This window comes from Aotus nancymaae, unplaced genomic scaffold (genome assembly GCF_030222135.1).
Source record: "Aotus nancymaae isolate 86718 unplaced genomic scaffold, 86718_ANA_hifiasm-v0.15.2.pri h1tg000019l, whole genome shotgun sequence".
NCBI lineage: Eukaryota > Metazoa > Chordata > Mammalia > Primates > Aotidae > Aotus > Aotus nancymaae.
The window spans coordinates 28,809,421-28,827,859 of record NW_026988431.1 but is presented as its reverse complement, the minus strand read 5'-3'; the positions used below and the strand labels follow the sequence as shown (position 1 = coordinate 28,827,859).

Below are 18,439 nucleotides of genomic sequence, written 5' to 3'. Positions count from 1 at the left end.
CTGCAGGATTAAAAGCACAATTACAAGATTTTCCTGGCACCAAAGAGTACAAACAGGCATTTATGGTAAGCATATTTTTAGTGAGCAAATGAAGGGTTTTGCAAGTTGTATAATTTTATTTGCCAATCCTTTAGCACATGTAACAAAATGCTCTCAGAAGTAGAATGCACATTCCAGCAGATGAAAACAAGTCTGTGTCCAGTGTTTACACGAGTGCAACAAATTTCATTAGTGCCAGTCTCTCCTGTTTGACACAGAGGATAGAATTAGCCCCTAACATTAGACATGTATTCACCATCTGCTTAAAAAGAAAATATAAGAACTCAGTCTTTGGCTTTCTAGAGATGTTACAAATGTGAAAATATACCCTCAGTGGTAACACATCATCTTAAGAATGCTTGCAGTATTTTCTCAATGCTAACTTAATTTCTTTATTCTTAATTTCTTATTTCTTAATTGACTTGAGTAGGAATCTATTCTCTTTTTGCTGGATTATTTTTTATAACTTTACATGTCCTAAATTACCAAGTGTATATTTTTTGTCTCTTAACAAAAGGGACATTGACAACAAGGATATTAAAGCTAACTCAAACATCAGGCAACTCTTTGCCCTTGAAGACCTGGCAGAAACTACCAATCTTTTCATAAAATTATTTATCGTGACAATGGTGGCTTTTCCTAGGTCTTCAAGCTTCTCAACTCCTTCACCATTCTACCTTCTTTTCCCTACCTTCTTAAAAAAAAAAAAAAAAAAAAAAAAAGCTGGTTCCCAAAACTCTGTCCCTGGCCTTCCACTTATCACCCTGACTCTCTTAACTGTATAACCTTGGGAGCCTAACAGCCTCTCTTGGCTTCTGCAAAAGGACATTTAAAGATGCTTTCCTTCCATTTCTATTAAAACAAGACACATGTTGGCTATAAGACAAAGTTCTTGACCAGCTTGAGGGTCTCCTTTAAAGATACTTAGAAAAATATAAGTGGCAAGATGCCATTCAAAAATAATGGCACTGGCTGGGTGCGGTGGCTCATGCCTGTAATCCCAGCACTCTGGGAGTTCGACGTGGGCAGATCACCTGAGGTAAGGAGTTTGAGACCAAACTGGCCAACATGGCAAAACCCCATCTCTACTAAAAACACAAAAATTAGCTGGGTGTGGTGGCACATGCCTCTAATCTCAGCTACTTGGGAGGCTGAGGCAGGAGAATCTCTTGAACCTGGGAGGCAGAGGTTGTAGTGAGTCAAGATTGCACGACTGCACTAAAGCCTGGGCAACAGAGCAAGACTCCATGTCAAAATAATAATAATAATGGCAGCATTGTATGAATTACCTACCAACCAGGGTGACTGCAGAATTTAGAGGCTAGAGTGATAATGAGGAAGAGAGGGGAAAAAAGAACAGATTTATCTCCAATCTACATTTACAACAAGATTTTACTTAAAACTTTATCTGCAAGGAAAGAAAAAGGATAGAGAATATGGCAATTCATCCCATATTCAGAGGGCTGAGAAAGAAAAAAAAGCTAATTAAAAGAAAAAATATAGCCAAGCCATCCCTCAGTTTTCCTTTTCGTTAACATGTAACAGAATTCTATACAGCCATTTAAAATGATGTAAAGCCTATGCTGACACAGAGGTAGTATTCATGTCATATAAACTGAAAATACACTAAAACATCTATATACCTAATAATATAAATACAAAAACGTCTAGAACAATTTTAAAAAGTTTTGTAGAGTAGCTCTGGGTGCTAGAATATATGACTTTATCTTCTTCCTGCAGCAAGCAATTAGGAACAAATTCTAAAGTCAGACTTCCTGGTTCAAATCCAAGCTCTGCCACTTACCAGCCAGAAAACTTTGAATATGGTACACAATTTCTTTACTCCTCAATTTACTCTTATGTAAAATGGAGCTGACAACCCCATAACAATCAGCACTATGTATTGACTATCCCTAAATAGAAGAGATTACAGATAATTCTTACACATTTCTATGTATGCTTCTACATAGACATTCTACATTAGACATCTCCTCTGCCTCGCAGAGGAATATTAAGTCTGTAAGGCATTTTTTTTTTCCTTTTATTTCTCCCAGATCCCTGTTCTTTATATGCTTCTAAATTTTTTCAAAAAATTTCTAAAAACAAGCATATTTTTATAATTCACGCAAAAAAATCATTTTTTATTTAAAAAAAATTTTTAGAGACAATGTCTCGCTCTATCACCCAGGCTGGAGTAGAGAGGCCCATCTTAGCTCACTGTAACCTTAAACTCCCGGGCTAGAGAGAAACTCCCACCCCAGCCTCCCAAATAAGCCAGAACTACAAGTGCAGACCACCATAACTGGCTAATTTTACTTTTCTGCATTTTTTGTAGAGACACAGTCTTGCCCAGGCTGAGTTCTTGAACTCCGGGCCTCAAGTGATTCTCCCACCTCTGCCTCCCAAAGTACTGGGATTAAAAGGGTGAGCTACCACACCCAGCCTCACAAAAAACTTTTAAATAAAAACTCCAGTTTGGTCTGATGGAATAGTGACAGCATCAACTAAAAATTTTTTTTTTTACTGTCTAGTGTCTTTCTAACATCTCCTTGACCTTATGAAAAAAAATAAAGTAATAAAATAACCACATATTTAAAAATACACCTAGGTTACAAACTATTACCAAAAAATAAGCATAATCTGTTTAACTAGAGGGATTGCATGTCAATAATGAAAGGCACAAGGAGACAACTTAGTATTTTCAATTCTTGGCCAGGAGCAGTGGCTCATGCCTGTAATCCCAGCACTTTGGAAGGCCAAGATGGGAGGATCATTTGAGGCCAGAGTTCAAAACCAGCCTGAGCCACACAGTGAGACCCTGTCTCTATTTATTAAAAATAAATATATATTTTATTTTTATTTTTTTTGGAGACGGAGCTTCACTCCTGTTGCCCAGGCTGGAACCTCCGCCTCCCAGGTTCAAGCTATTCTCTGGCCTCAGCCTCCTAAATAGCTGGGATTACAGGCATGCACTCCCACGCCCAGCTAATTTTTTATATTTAGCAGAGATGGGGTTTCACCATGTTGGCCAGGCTGGTCTTGAACTCCTGACCTCAGGTGATCCACCCACCTCGGCCTCCCAAAGTGCTGGGATTACAGGCATGAGCCACCACGCCTGGCCCCTCAAAAACTTTTTAATAAATATTTTGGGTTCTTAAGATTCTGAAATAATAAACGTGGAAATCGTCTAGTCATCCACCCACCTCGGCCTCCCAAAGTGCTGGGATTACAGGCATGAGCCACCACGCCTGGCCCCTCAAAAACTTTTTAATAAATATTTTGGGTTCTTAAGATTCTGAAATAATAAACGTGGAAATCGTCTAGTCAAGACCCTTCATCAGCCAGGTGTGGTGGGTCACACTTGTAATCCCAGCACTTTGGGAGGCTGAGGCGGGTGGATCACTGGAGGTCAGCAGTTTGACACCAGCCTGACCAACATTGTGAAACTCCGTCTCTACTAAAAATACAAAAATTAGCAGGGGTGGTGGCACACGCCTTTCCCAGCTACTTGGGAGGCTGAGGCAGGAGAATCACTTTAACCTGGGAGGTGGAGGTTGCAGTGAGTGGAGATGGTGCCACTGCATTACAGCCTGGGTGACAAAAGCAAAAACTCAGTCCCCCTGCCGCCCCGTCGCCTCGCCCCGCCAAAAGACTCTTCATTCAACAATTGAAGGAATTAAAGCCCAGAAATGCTTACAGGCTTGCCTAAATGTCACTTAGCAGGGTAGAAATGATTTACATATTTTATTGCTTTTTCATATTTACATATTTCAGAAAGTATCAACTCTCCAAATGTCACAGCAGAGCAAGAAACATGTTGCAAACAGTTATTTCCACAGGAGACATGCTAAAATTCACTGTTTGACACAAATATATAGCTTCTCATCAGCTAAATTTTATAAATAAACACTACAATACTACTGTAAATTCATCACAATTCTGCCTCGCAGAGGAATATGTGTAAGTCTGTAAGGCACTATTGGTAGGGTGAGGAGAATAATGGCATTACAAAAGGAAAATTTATAGAATTATCTACTATGGCAAGCAGCATTCCACCCAACTGTACAAAGTTAAACCTCACAGTAGCATTAAGGGAGGCTAGAGACCCACTGTATGTATGAGGAAACTTAAGTACCTTCCCCAGGGCTACAAAGTAGCAGAGCCAAGATAGTGTGGGATTCCAGAGGCCATATTCTTTTAATTCATTTTGTCCTCTTTATAGCTCTAAGATCTGACACAGAATATTCTCTACTTTGAGATTTGAGAAATTCATTTTCTTTAGTAAGGCTGATAGGATCACACATCCTGCAGCAGTATATTTAAAAAGAATAGAAGGCCGGGTGCGGTGGCTCACGCCTATAATCCCAGCACTTTGGGAGGCCGAGGCGGGTGGATCACGAGGTCGAGACTGAGACCATCCTGGTCAACATGGTGAAACCCCGTCTCTATTAAAAATACAAAAATTAGCTGGGCATGGTGGCGCGCGCCTGTAGTCCCAGCTACTCAGGAGGCTGAGGCAGGAGAATTGCTTGAACCCAGGAGGCGGAGGTTGCGGTGAGCCGAGATCGCGCCATTGCACTCCAGCCTGGGTAACAAGAGTGAAACTCCGTCTCAAAAAAAAAAAAAAGAATAGAACAGTCTTATCTCCTTACCTCAAGAGACAGGAGAATTTACACATGCTAACTCCCCTTCCCCAACACTAGGGGGAAGCAGCTAAAACAAAAATCACACTGGACTGAGCAGCTGGAATACTGGGCATCTCCACAGGTTTGTCACTATTAGACCTAGCATGGCTACAACAGTAAAATGGGGAAATGAACACCGCCTGATTAGCTATGCCTGGACTGCAGGCTTAAAATGTCACAGAATCTCATCCAAAGAACCTTTCCTGACCCCTTCGTGGATGAAATGTCTCTCCTCTGCCCCAGAGCACCCTACACATCTCTTTGAAATATCATTACTGTTATCTGTTACAGCATGACCAGAAAACTTTATGCACAGTGCCTAGCACAAAGTAGTCACCTAAGTGTTCGCTAGAATAAATCCACCTTGGATAACTTAACTAGCTCTACCTAACAGGTTTAGAAGTCTAGATTTCTCACCAAAGTTTCTAGAAAACCACTAGGCTCCAAGAACTTAATTCTTTATTGAAACATGACAAATGCTCAACATTGTATGCCTTTAAGAATGAAATCTTTCCAACATTCTCCCAAAAATCCACTTTCAAGATGGAAGTGGCTGGGCGTAGCAGCTCATGCCTGTGATTCCTGTGCTTTGAGAAGATCACTTGAGGCCAGGAGTTGAGACCAGCCTAGGTAACATAGCCCCTGTCTACGGAAAAAAAGTAAGATTAGTCACGTGTAGTAACTCACACCTGTAGTCTCAGCTATTTGGGAGTTTGAGGGTGGGAGGATCACGTGAGCTGACGAGTTCAAGACTGCAGTGAGCTATGATCGTGCCACTGCATTCCAACCTGGGTGACAAAGTAAGACTCTGTCTCAAAGAAATAAAATAAAAAAACAGAGATGAAAGAGACCTACAGGGCCTACAATCAACCAAGGATCTAACTCAAGTGACAGGCTCCTTTATAACCACCTCAATGGCTTCCCTCTTAAGAATTTGTCTATATAGCATATCTTGAATAAGACCTGTTAATTTAGACATAAAAGTGGACACATTTAAGTACCTTGGTACTTAAATCTTGAGCTGGTTAGTAAATGCAAAACAGGATGTTAATACACAGTATGTTTGCTGTTAATGAAAAATTTCCCCCCTCAAGTGTACAGGTAAAGACCTAACATGCTAGCTAACTACTATAAGGACCAGGGTCAAGAACTTTAAGTTTGCATGTGACATCTGGCTGGGCACAGTGGCTCCTGTCTGTAATCCCAGTGCTTTGGGAGGCCGAGATGGGTAGATCACCTGAGGTTGGGAGTTTGAGATCAGCTTGACCAACATGGAGAAACCCCATCTCTACTAAAAATACAAAATTAGCCAGGTGTGATGGCGCATGCCTGTAATCCCAGCTACTCAGGAAGCTGAGGCAGGAGAATCACTTGAACCTGAGAGGCGGAGGTTGAAGTGAGCTGAGATCACGCCACTGCACTCCAGCCTGGGCAACAAGAGCAAAACTCAAAAAAAAAAAAAAAAAAATTGCAGATGTCACATGTTATCTAAGTCTCAGTATATAGAGAAGAGAAAAAGATAAAGCACATGTAGCAGAGACTGGTGGATCTGAGTGAAGAGAAGAGCATATGGGAAGGAGTGTTTTTCAGCGTTAGCAGGTTAGTGGAATACCTCTACTAGTATGGCCATGTAGCGGCAATGACTAGATGCTAAGAAAACAAACAAACAAACAAACAAAAATATAAAAACTGGTCTACTTCACGTTGAGCAGCAATTAAATGCTCATACTAGCTGACACTTATATCCCTGGCAAGGGTGAAGTACCTAAGTTATTTAAGACATTTTTTACTATTTCAGGAGTAGCCAAAATAGATCAAGACTAAGATGAACATGCAATTTCTAGTCAATAACAGAAAAACACAGGTTCTGTTTAAATATTCTCCATAGTTTTAACAAAATCAATTTCTAATCTTCAGTGAACTTGAAACTTTTTCTCTTCAGAAAAGTGCTACTTTTGCCCAGTAAGTTCAACATGACCAAACACCAACCTTCCAGTCACTCAAGTTTTCAAGAACCTGCAGTCATTTAAGAAAGGCAGATTAAGAGCCAAACTTTACAACAGAACAGGAGCCACACACACAGGCAGTTCCACACCCCAAATGGTAAGAACCTCACATTCCCACCTCCCCCATTTTTTACAGGCCAACCCCCAGGAAAGAGAAAAGGGGAAGGTACCTGAAGGAAGCCAACAAGTGGTTGGGAATCAAACTCAAGTCTAATCACTTCTACTGAACACCACTATAAAGGAATCTCCGGAGTGGAGAGTGGAGAAGCCACCATTCCTGAAAGTTGTCCATTATCAATCAGGGGTTTCACTTTGGTTAAGCTCACAAAATGACGTTTTCACAGCAGAACATAATGCCTGGCTGTGGTAGGTATTCAACAAATGTCAATAATATTAACCCTGCTTTTGGAATAGGTTATCTAAAGCTACAGATACTAACATCCAGAGAGGTCAAAACACATTTTCAGTTAAGGAAAGTACTTCCTCCACTGTGCTTTGCAGTCACTGGCACTGTCTGTACAATGCAAACTCCAAACTGGGGGCAGGCAGTTTATCAAGATCCTTTCTTTCTTTAAACTGGGAGCAAACGATTTTTTAATCTTAAAGCAGAATCGTATCTTCACTTGTTTCTTCCTACTTTACGAACCCTCCAAAATACAGCACTTACTTAACATCAACCTTAAAGTTGACTGCCATAGACCGGACTTGACAAAATGTTAATTTCAAATCTTCTAAACTATCCAATGTTTAAAAATTACTGTTTTCTTGAACTTTAAAAAATAGCATGTTTACACATAGAATTCCATTCCTATGAAGTTTTAGGAAAAAACTAAGGTGTTAGGATAGTGGTTATGTTGAAGGTGAATGCAGTGACTAGGTGTTAGAGAACCTTGTTCTATATCAGTTTCTTGACCTGTGCTCTTACTGCACAGGTTGACTGCACTGTGTGAACACATAAAAATCTCTCTTTCCCTGTAAGTATGCTATACTTCAATCACAAAAATATATTCACTTGCTTATTGGAGAGCATGTGAAAAATTCCATATTATTTCTGAAACCAAAAAGAAGTACAACCACCCATGTTAAAAGTAAAAATTCTGAAGGGACAAAATCCACTGTAGCTGTCTCAAATGAAAAGGCCTAACCAGAACTGGAAGTAGGCAAGCTCTCACAGGAGTTTAGGGCCGGCAGCTAATTTGATGAGCACACGGAAGGGCTGCCCTCAAAGAGTGAGAAAGAGTAGATATAATCCATTTGAGTCCTAATAAGCATATCTAGAACACAAGGATACTATGATGCTGCTTTGGGACTAAAGGAAAACCTAACTTGTATCCGATATCTGTCCTAAAGGTTATTTAAACACATTTGTAACCAGACCATACCTTATTTGCATTGCCTGAACCCTGAGGCCGCTGTAATCAACCTCTTTTTGCTCCAATTCTTTCCATTCATCTTCCTCCTGTAAAAGAAACGTCATTTGTTGAATTAAAGCTATTTGCAGACATACAACTAAGCAATTATCAAACTGGGAAAAGTGGATCAAGTGGCTGGAACCTAAACTAAGTAAGTATGCACTCCTCTTCTGGCCAAAGCCCTTGCTTCGTCCTGGGGTAAACTAGGCTACACGGAGGACAAACATGCTCAGCAGTCTAACACTGTACTTCCGCTGGGTTCCAGCACGAGAGCTGTTACTTTAAGCAACTAGGAAAAGCCCAAGGAAGAAGTCAACAGGAATTTCACAACTACATTTCTACCTCAACGTTATTGCACCGAGACTTTACTTTTTCTTTCTCGGGTTGAGAGACTAAGCCATCACAAAAGAGCTGCCACAAATGCGGCTGCTGAAAGCGAAAATTCAGCTCAAACTACTGGGCTGAGGTCAGCACGCGGAATTATTCAGCCTAGACGTCACCGATAAACGTTGCTCTGTGCTGGGCACTGCAGCCCCAGACCTAGTGCCCCCAGAAGGTGGCGCCGCCTGGGCCTTGGCTAACGCGGACAGACGCGGGGTAGGAAGGGCAGCTCCGGGGCGGGTGTCGGAGGGGGTCCCGGGCCTGGCGAGCCCGGTCCGAAGTGGGGAGCCCGAGTCACGTGGCCGACCCGCGCCCCTCCGCCTTGCCCCCGCGGCCCCCCCGGACGCTTCCCCGGCAGGCGGGGGCGGGCACATGGGGCGCCGGCGCGCCGCCCGGGCCCGGAGTGCCGGCCTCCCGGCCCCTCACCTTCGTCATAGCCTTGGTGGCGGCCCCTGGGCCCGCAGCCCCCGCGCTCGCGGTCCCGCCGTCGCCCGGTCGGGTGCCCGCGCCCGCCCCGCCGCCTGCAGCACCCGCGGGTCCGCTGCTCCCGCCGGCGCTGCCCGCTGCGCCCGCAGCACTAGCCGCTCGGTTGCTCCGCTCCTTCCTCTTCTTCTTGTCCCTCTTAGCAAAGAAGTTGTCCAGGCTCCTCTCCTCCGTCTCGGCCATGGCCTTGGCTTCCTCGACCCGGATGGGTGGGGCCGGCGGCGGGCGCGGTCCGCGGGACTCCGAGCTCGGGGTCGAGGCCGGCTCTGAGCTCACGCTGCCGGGCGCGGCGACGCCTCAGCCCCGCGGGGTCGCCGAGGCGTGCGCGGCGGGGCGGGCTGCTCCCCCTGCGTGCTGGCGAGCGGTGGTACGGTCCGCCCGGAGGCTCGCGCGCCGCCGCTGTCTCCCGAGGCTGCCGGGGCTGCGGCTATTGCCGCGGCGGCGGCGGCGGCGGCGGCGCAGGATCCCGCTCGCCCTACAACCAGAGGGAAAAAGGAACGCGCGGGCCAGAGGCTCTGGCGAGAGTGCTCGGATAGAGGCGGCGCGTGCCGGAGGAAGATGCGAGCGCGCAGGCCCGAAGAGGAGGGGAAGGGCGTGGGGAGGGGAGGGGAGGGGAGGGAGGGAGAACAGGGAGGGCGGGCCGCTTGAAGAGAGAGGCCGCGCCCGCGCCTGCGTACTTTGTTCTGCCCGCCGCTGTGGGATCGCCGAGGGGCGGGCGGCGGGAGGAGGTGGAGGGGGAGGTGGCAAGACAGCCAATCAGGTGCCTAGACGAAGCATTTAGGTGACAATCGGTGCCCCAGACGGGGCGGAGTCAAAGCGTGGGGGCGGGGAGAGGAGGGCATATGCAAAATAAGTGACGAGTTTGATGACTCCGGTCTCCCGATTGGCCGAGGGTTTAGTCTTGAGGGCGGGCATTTCGAGGGCTGGTTGATGACTTGGCTAAAGAGTTCCAGCGGGAGGGGCAGTGGGTTCCTTTTGGGCGCTTGCGCAGGATACACGTGTGTTTCCTGGCCCAGAACAAACTGTGGCCTGGTAGTAGTCGTTTGAACTTTCCCGAAACGGACAGGCACTGCATTAAGCCAACTGTGTTAAAGATTGCTCCTCTCCTCTATTCGCTTCTGTATTTCCACCCTCTTTGGTCTGGCAACCATTAATTTTCTTCTTTACAGGTTGATTATGAAAGCGTGAGGAGCAGTGATCCTAAAGTTTAGTCCTATTTACTAAAAGAGCTTTCATAGGCCGATAGGTCGGTAGAAGGGGATTTACCAAGGTCAAGTTCAATAAATCCTATCTTCGAGCCCCTAATCTGCAAAGTGGGTATACTAGATTTTACAAGATATGGGGGAGGGAGGGAAGAGAGTCTGCGTCAACAGGCCGGCACAGTGCTTAACGTCCTGACTTCAGTCTAGATGATGATGCGGTTTATTCTTAGCTCCTATCCCTGATAAAAGGAAGGGAATGTCTCATTATAGGGGTGGAGACGAAAATGCCCAGGCTAAACCTGGCTTAAAACCCAGGTTTAAATGTGTTTAAAGCCCACTTAAATACCCTTGGGGCCTTAAGACTGGAATGAATTCTATATGCAAAAGATGGTCTAAAGTAAGCTCTTAAACTTTCTGCTTCCTCCTTCTAAAAGCAGGGGAGGGAGCTGTCACAACCACTGAGGAAATGACTCAGACAAATGTTGGTAGCCCAATGAGGTAGATAGAACCCAGCCAGTAAATGGAGTGACTTCTTTATCTTTTCCTTTACAGTTACCCCATTAAAGTTTCTCTTTTCCCACTCTCTACTTACACTGCTATTAAAGAACTAACTTCTGAATGTCAAATAAATCAAGGACCTAACCTTGGCCAGCAAGTAGCTTGAGCTTATACATACACTATTCCCCAAACATAAACAGCTCCCAACCACCCATTATGGATCCCAAGGTGACTTCCTTCTATGACAGCATATATCTTCCTGTGATGCAGGCCAGGTTCAGTACTGCCTATCACCCTCACCCTCCCTTACGATCACTAATCAAATTTATTTTCTTTTTTTTCTTTCCTTCTTTCTTTTTCCCTTCCTCTTTTATTTCCTTCTTTTTTTACTCCCCTCCTCTTTCTTCCCCTCTCTCTCTTTCTTTCCTCATCTATGAAGCACTTATTTAGCTATATTTAGGGCAAAGTGCTTTATTCAAAGTTGAGTAATTTGTGATTCCTGCCTTCAATTCCCTTCTAATCTAGAAGAGATCGAGATATAAATAATTGAAGCTCAATTATTTATATCTTTCTTAAGTCCTTATCAATACATCATTGTCTTGAAAGAATTAATGACTTGAGAAAATACACAGAAGGAACAGTCATTGAGGGCTGACACTGCAGAATTTCCCGCTACATTTTTCAGTGTGATTGATGGCATTCTCCAAGAACTTGATCATGTGTAAGAAATTCAGGTCAGGCCAGTAGAGAGACCAATGTCTTTGTGGTTGTGTCATTGTTTGTAGTAATTCTCTCCTCTGCGAAGCTGGTCCCTTCCTCTTTGAATCTCCTGCCCTAAAACTGACAGCATCTATTCCCACCAGTTGTTCCTTTTAAATCTCCCCTGCCACCTTCCTCCAGATTGGTTGCACAGTGACCTGGATCCTGCTATCCTTATCATCATCCTGGTACCCTTACCAGGCACCCCCTCATCTCTGAAGCATCCTTCTGCCCTCCCTCTCTCTTTTTCTTTTTAAGAGGTGGGGGTCAAGCGATCTTCCAGCTTCAGCCTGCAGAGTAGCTGGGATGGTAGGAAGGCACCATCATGCACAGCTGATTTTTTTTTTTTTTTTACATTTTTAGAGATAGGGATCTTGCTGTATTGCCCAGGCTGGTCTGGAATTCCTGGGCTCAATTGATCCTGCTGTCTTGGCCTCCTGAGTAGCTGGGATCGCAAGCTGGAGCCACTGTGCCCGGCTCCTCCAGCTCTCTCTTGATGGAGATGTCGTCCCCTCTGCTGTCCAATGTGTTTGGACCTTCCATATCCTCAAACAGACCTTCACTTGTACTTGCCAGATGGAGAAGTTGAATAGTAATGCGGACTATTCCCAGGTATTTCTGCACATCTTCCAAGGTTCCTGATGCGATCTGAATGTGGCAGCTTACCTCTGAGTCCTCTGCCAGTGTACCTCTGAAGTGGTGCAATCCAAAGGACATCATGTATCTCCCTCAATAAGTCCCGCTGAGCTCTAATATTCCATGAGCTCAAGAGCTGGCAAAGAGCAGTTGAGCCCAGCCCCATTGTTTCTGGGTTCTTTTCTGCTGAGCTATTTGTTCCAAGTTCCATTCTGCCACCTAGGCTGGAAATTCCACTCATGCTCAGCTCAAAGGAATGCAGCTCATGCTGGCCAATGTGCTCACCAGGAAATGGGTGGCTAGAATTCTTCTTTTCATTTCTGCCTTCCTCTTTAATATCTGTAAGGCCACCTATGCCACTGCCTGAACTGTTATTCTTTTCAACTGGGGATAAACTACTTACAGATCATCTCTTCTGGGAGTCTCTTCTGATTCTCTACAGGCAGCTTGATTTCCTAAACTTCAGAGGCCCAGAGTCTTTTCATTTGGTATGATAATTGATGCCTTCCTGGTATTTGCCTAATTGGTTTGTTATTTAACCACTCTCATTCATTCACTCACTTACTTATAGAAAACATGTATTTAATGAACACCTACTATTTGCCAGGCCCTATGGTAGGAGTTAAATGAGAGCTAAGCCCTACCTTCACAGAGCTTATTGTACACTAAGCTGGTAACTAGAAGCAGACACACAAGTATTCCTACAATAGCACATTGAAAACTCTTGAAGGTAGGAATGGCGTTGAGCATATAGCCTAAATCACGCAAGCATTTAACTGCTGTTTGTAAAATGAAAAACGTCTTCATTAATCTCCAGTTTTCCACATTGACAGAGGACTACACAAACCATGAACTCTCAAGTGTTTCCTTGTTGGCTTAAGAGCACAGGCTAGGAGACAGATCAAAGTGCTTTCAAATGGAAAAAAAAAAAAAAAAAAAGAGCACAGGCTAGTTTGGGTACAGTGGCTCACGCCTCTAACCTCAGCACTTTGGGAGTCGGAAGCGGGCAGATCGCCTGAGGTCAGGAGTTCGAGACCAGCCTGACCAACGTGGAGAAACTTCATCTCTACTAAAAATACAAAATTAGCTGGGCATGGTGGCACATGCCTGTAATCCCAGCTACTTACTCAGGAGGCTGAGGCAGGAGAATGGCTTGAACTTGGGAGGCGGAGGTTGCAGTGTGCTGAGATTGCATCATTGCACTACAGCCTGGGCAACAAGAGCGAAACTCCATCTCAAAAACAAAAACAAAAACAAAAATGAACAACAACAAAAAAAACACGGACTAGCTCTGTCACATATAACAAATAATTCAACCTTCTCCCTCAACCTCAAGTTTCTCTTTAGCTCATTTTTGACATTAGGGCTCTAGTTGGAGGATACATGAACAGCAAGGGGAATGAGGCCCCAGACACCAGTGACTATCCAGGAGAGCTTATTTTCAGAAAGAGGAAAGGGCTTCCATGCATCCCCCTCCCCTAGACACACACACACACACACACACACACACACACACACACACACACACACACACACCCCACCATGGCTTGAGAAGGGATTCAGACTCATTAACCCCACCCTCAATGGGTCTGGTTTGCTGATTGTTGAACCACAAAAAATTGCTGCTATTTGACTGGTTTTGACCTGCCAAAAACAACCATTTTGAAAGGTTAAATCTAACATATTAGAGAATAAACCAAAAAGTTCTGTAAATGAATGAAGAGCTTGGGAACAATCAACCTATCCATCAAGGTGACCTCCTTGGGCATCTCAGTGAGGGAAGGGCTACAATGTGATGACAATTGAATGATCAGCAAATGAATCAACTTTATTATATGAAGAATGTGTGAACTGAAGGATGACGGAAGAGGCTGGAGAATAGAAAGAGGAAGGAAAAAGAAGTAGGATAAAACCATGAGGCCAGATGTTGGCACTGATTACCCACCACTGTCCAGGAAAGAGCAGTGTGAAATTTGCGTTCACATAGACGTGCCCTGCTGTAAGGTGGAGATGAATCACTAGACCACACGCTGACTTGGCTGAAATAGCCCTCAAAAGGTCAGCTTCTCCTAACTCTTGGGATATACTCACCAACCAGCCTGCTGATGACTAACTTGCCTCTCTGAGACTGCTGATATTGCCCTGGTTGGGAGAGGAACATTCCAGTTACTGAAGGACTAACACTATTAATGAATATATCAGTATGTATGTGGTTATATAGTTTGGTCTCTTATGAGTTGGGTAGCCAGGAGTCAGGCTTCTAAAGGCAGATGAACCCCACCAGGACACTGATATGCTATGAAACAGGTTCAGCTCTGTGGCAAATTCACCAAGGAAAAGCTACTCCATGTGGCTGCTTTGGGAGTCAGTCAAATGACTGACACAAAGCAAGACGTTCTGACTCAATCATTTTGATCACAGAGTGCAAGGGATATAATTACGTTGGCAAGGACATGATTATCCTGTTCCTGACCCCAGCTCCATTCATGATCTTACTTCATGATCAGCAACTACATGTGAAATTGTCTGGCATTTTCTTCTTCTGACTCAGTGCCTCTGTATTCCTGGTTACTAGGTCACTAGGTCAATGGTATTGTCATCCTCCTTAGATTGACAAAAAGCAGGGAGAGGGTCAGAGTGCAGGGAGACCTTCCGCATGCCAAGTGGAAGGCAAATCTTTTACTTTCTCTCAGGGACCCTGCTTTTTATTCCATGGTGAAGTGCATGCTTTCTGGAGTCCAATCTGGTTTTGAGTAACAGCTCTGCCTCCTCCTAGAAAGTCACTTAACTTCTCTGCATCACAGGTTTTTTCACCTGCAAAGTATGGGTTGTAAACACAACTGACTCCTAGAGTTGTGAGGATTAAATGTGGACATGAATTTAAGACCACTCAGCTCTAGTGCATGGCAAATAGGAAACCCAATTAATGTTACAATTAATGTGAGGGATGATGATGGTGATGATGATGATGGCATGTATCTTGATTTATAATTACATGGTGGGGGGCTTTGGTGATTATTCTCATATCTGTCATATCTGTCCTCCTTAACTCTGCACTCATTCATTACTAGGTCCTCAATGTCTTCTTTTTTTTTTGTTTTTAGACAGTGTCTCACTCTGTCACCCAGGCTGGAGTGCAGTGGTGCAATCTTGGCTCACTACAACCTCCGCCTCCCAGGTTCGAGTGATCCTCCTATCTCAGCCTCCCAAGTAGCTGTAATTATAGGCTTGCACCACCACCACACACAGCTAACTTTTGTAGTTTTGGTAGAGATGGGGTTTCACCATGTTGATCAGGTTTTGAACTCCCAGCCTAAAGTGATACGTCCGCCTCAGCCTCCCAAAGTGCTGGGATTGCAGGCGTGAGCCATCGTGCCCGACCATACATTTGCAGTTTCTAGATATGAAATAGTTTGGCATTTGGGGCTTTTCTCTCAAATGTTCTGATTATATATAGTTTCTATTCCTAATGTTAAATCATCCACGACCTCAAAATGACTGAGGCAGATCAGACACAGTGGCTCATGCCTGTAATCCCAGCCCTTTGGGAGGCTGAGGTGGGTGGATTATGAGGTCAGGAGTTGAGACCAGCCTGACCAACATGGTGAAACCCTGTCTCTACTAAAAATACAAAAATTAGCCAAGTGTGGTGGTGCAGGCCTGTAATTCCAGCTACTCAGGAGGCTGAGGCAGAAGAATCACTTGAACCCGGGAGGCAGAGGTTGCAGTGAGCCGAGATCGTACCATTGTACTCCAGCCTGGGCGACAGAGTGAGACTCCATCTCAAAAAAAAAAATGACTGAATCAAAATGACCACTCCCAAGTGCCCTGTCTTCCTGGTGACATGTGGCTCATTCCTGAGTACATTACTGCTACCTACTTTCTTACTCAGTCCTTTTGGGAGCTTATTAGAAACAGTATGCCGTGGGGGTGGGGAGGGAGTGTCCACCTGCTGCGATACTGGGAGTAATATGATCCTCTCCCCCACCCCCGATATTAGGAACAATATCACAGGGAGCGTGTACACCCTCTGCAATTTTGGGAGTAATATCATCCTCTCCTCCCCTGGATATGAGAAACAGTATCACGGGGGGAGGATACTTCCTGTGTACCCAGGATATTATAAATAATATCACGTGGTGTACACCCACTTTGCTATTACAAGAAATATCTCCCTAGGATATTATGAATAATCTCAAATGGCGTACACCCACAATGATAACAGGAGAAATATCTCCCAAAGATATTAGGAATGGTCTCACAGGGTGTACACTCACTGTGATATTAGGAGTAATATCTCCCCAGGATATAACAGAAAATATCTCACAGGGTGTACATATCTCACAGGGTAAGTCACAGGGTACACCCGCCGTAAGTCCTTGTAGGGCCCAGAGGAAAACCTATTGCCTTCTACACCTTCCCAGATGCTCACCATTTGAGTTAAACTCTGCCTCCCCCAGGTTTGCCTTGGTCTTTTCCCTCTCTTAAGGCGCTGGTCCCAGCCCATGCCATTGAGTGTCTCCTTGGCACCTGTCTCTTACTGGCTGTACATCTTTGGGTGAGGAGGAACTGGGGGATTTTCATCCTGGGGCTGTGGGATGGTGCTTACCCCTAAGTATAAATTTAGCAAGAATCCTTGAGTTGAAAAGTTCCAGTGACTTGATAGCTTTCAACAGCCTCTAAAAATGGGATAGTCCAGTGCTCCCTAGATAGGAAGGAAGAGGTTCGAAGTCTCATGGATTTAGCAGCCTTCGTAGCCTCAGGGTCTTTCCCAATATCCCCAGTTCTCCTGCTGGGCCAGCTGTGGCCTCCGAGAATGCTCAGTTCCCTGGGCTAGCCTGGCCTATGGGGCTCTCCCTCCTGGGCCTGCATTCATGTGACCCAGTAGCCTGGGTCACATCTGGAGTCTGGAAGTCATCTGGAAGTCAGCCTGCTTGTCTGCCGAAATCACAGCCCCGGTCTCTACCTTCAGGCACCCTACTCACGTGGCCCAAGAGGGAACCACTCTCCTGTCATTCCCTCCCTTTCTGCTCCTCATCCTACCCACCCAGCTGTTCTGGGCAGGATCCAGGGGATGTGATGGAATCCTCCCTTTCCTCTACCCTCCATTCCTTTAATCACCGAATCCTACAACTGCCCTCCAACCAAGGTGTTCTTTCTTTCTTTTTTTTTATTTTTTATTTTTATTTTTATTATTTTTTTAAGACGGGGTTTCACCATGTTGGTCAGGCTGGTCTTGACCTCCTGACCTCAGGTGATCCACCTGCCTTGGCCTCCAAAGTGCTTGGATTACAGGTGTGAGCCACGACACCCGGCCCCAAGGTGTTCTTTCTAGATCAAAAAATCTGATCAGGCCATCACTCCTCTGTTTAAAACCATTCAAGGCTACCCATTGCCCTCAGGATAAAGGCTAAAATTCTTAACAGGATTTACAAATTCTTCACCTGGCCCTTTTGAGATAAGAGGATTTATAATCTTTTCAAAGCCAACAAGCATCCTGAGACAATCTTAATTTTTCCAGCTGTCCAAGCTATTTAAGATCCATGAGGTCCGCACTAAATTGTTAAAAGGTGATTAATTTATCTGGCCTGAATGGCATGTGAATTCCAAGGGGATCATTTTTTTCTACCTTCTTTGCTGCACAATGGGGCAGAGCAAGGCCAGGACACCCTTCTCAGGTGACTGGGTAACCAGGTTCATTAGAGCAGTCAGTGCAGAGAAGCAGCAGAATATGGGGAGGAGTTGTGTAAATGAAATTGCCGATAATACCAAAGGAACCCCGAGAGAGGCCCAGGCGCCCAGCAATTGCAGCTTTGCTGCATGCAGTATAGCAGGGTGAGACAGGAGTAGGTTAGTATCTGGGCTGCTTTGCCATGGAAGTGGGGTTAAGGGACAGGGAGAGGCTTGCCATCACTGAGCATCTTTAATTGACTGTGTCATTTTACTGAGAACTTACAAATTGAGTTATTCATTGAGTTATGTTTGGAAGCAGGTTTAATACATAATATGCTCCTCCCTCTAGAATTTCGGCTTTATGTCCACATGATGCAGCTTGTTCATTTCTGAATTCCTTTTAATTACAAAAACATCTGGAAGGAATGTAAATACTCAAAAAGGGGATGGTATGTAAACTATAGTTGGAATATGTGGCCGTTTAAAAGGAGGGTTGTCCAGGAGGCAGAGGTTGCAGTGAGCTGAGATTGTGCCACTGTACTCCAGCCTTGGCCACAGAGCAAGCCTCTGTCTCAAAATAAATACATAAATAATGAATAGGAGGGTTTTGGAGGCTTTGTAGCAATATGAAAAACCACGCATGATGTCATACTAAAGGGATGTAG

The 18,439-nt window shown here is 44.8% G+C and overlaps 1 protein-coding gene across 5 annotated transcripts in view; it reads right to left on the bottom strand.

Annotated features, from left to right (window-relative positions):
• CDV3 (CDV3 homolog) overlaps nucleotides 1-18,439 on the bottom strand; it is a 46,495-nt gene that overhangs the window by 7,829 nt on the left and 20,227 nt on the right. For 4 of the 5 annotated variants that reach the window (XM_021666627.2, XM_064378702.1, XM_064378700.1 and 1 more), the window contains exons 1-2: nucleotides 8,950-9,204; nucleotides 8,113-8,189 (exon numbers count right to left, since the gene is read on the bottom strand). In XM_021666627.2, the coding sequence (XP_021522302.2) occupies nucleotides 8,113-8,189; nucleotides 8,950-9,189 (317 nt within the window). In that variant the 5' untranslated portion in view covers nucleotides 9,190-9,204. Of the gene's footprint in view, nucleotides 1-8,112; nucleotides 8,190-8,949; nucleotides 9,205-18,439 lie in introns of those variants that run through there. The other variant, XM_064378703.1, reaches the window with a different exon arrangement.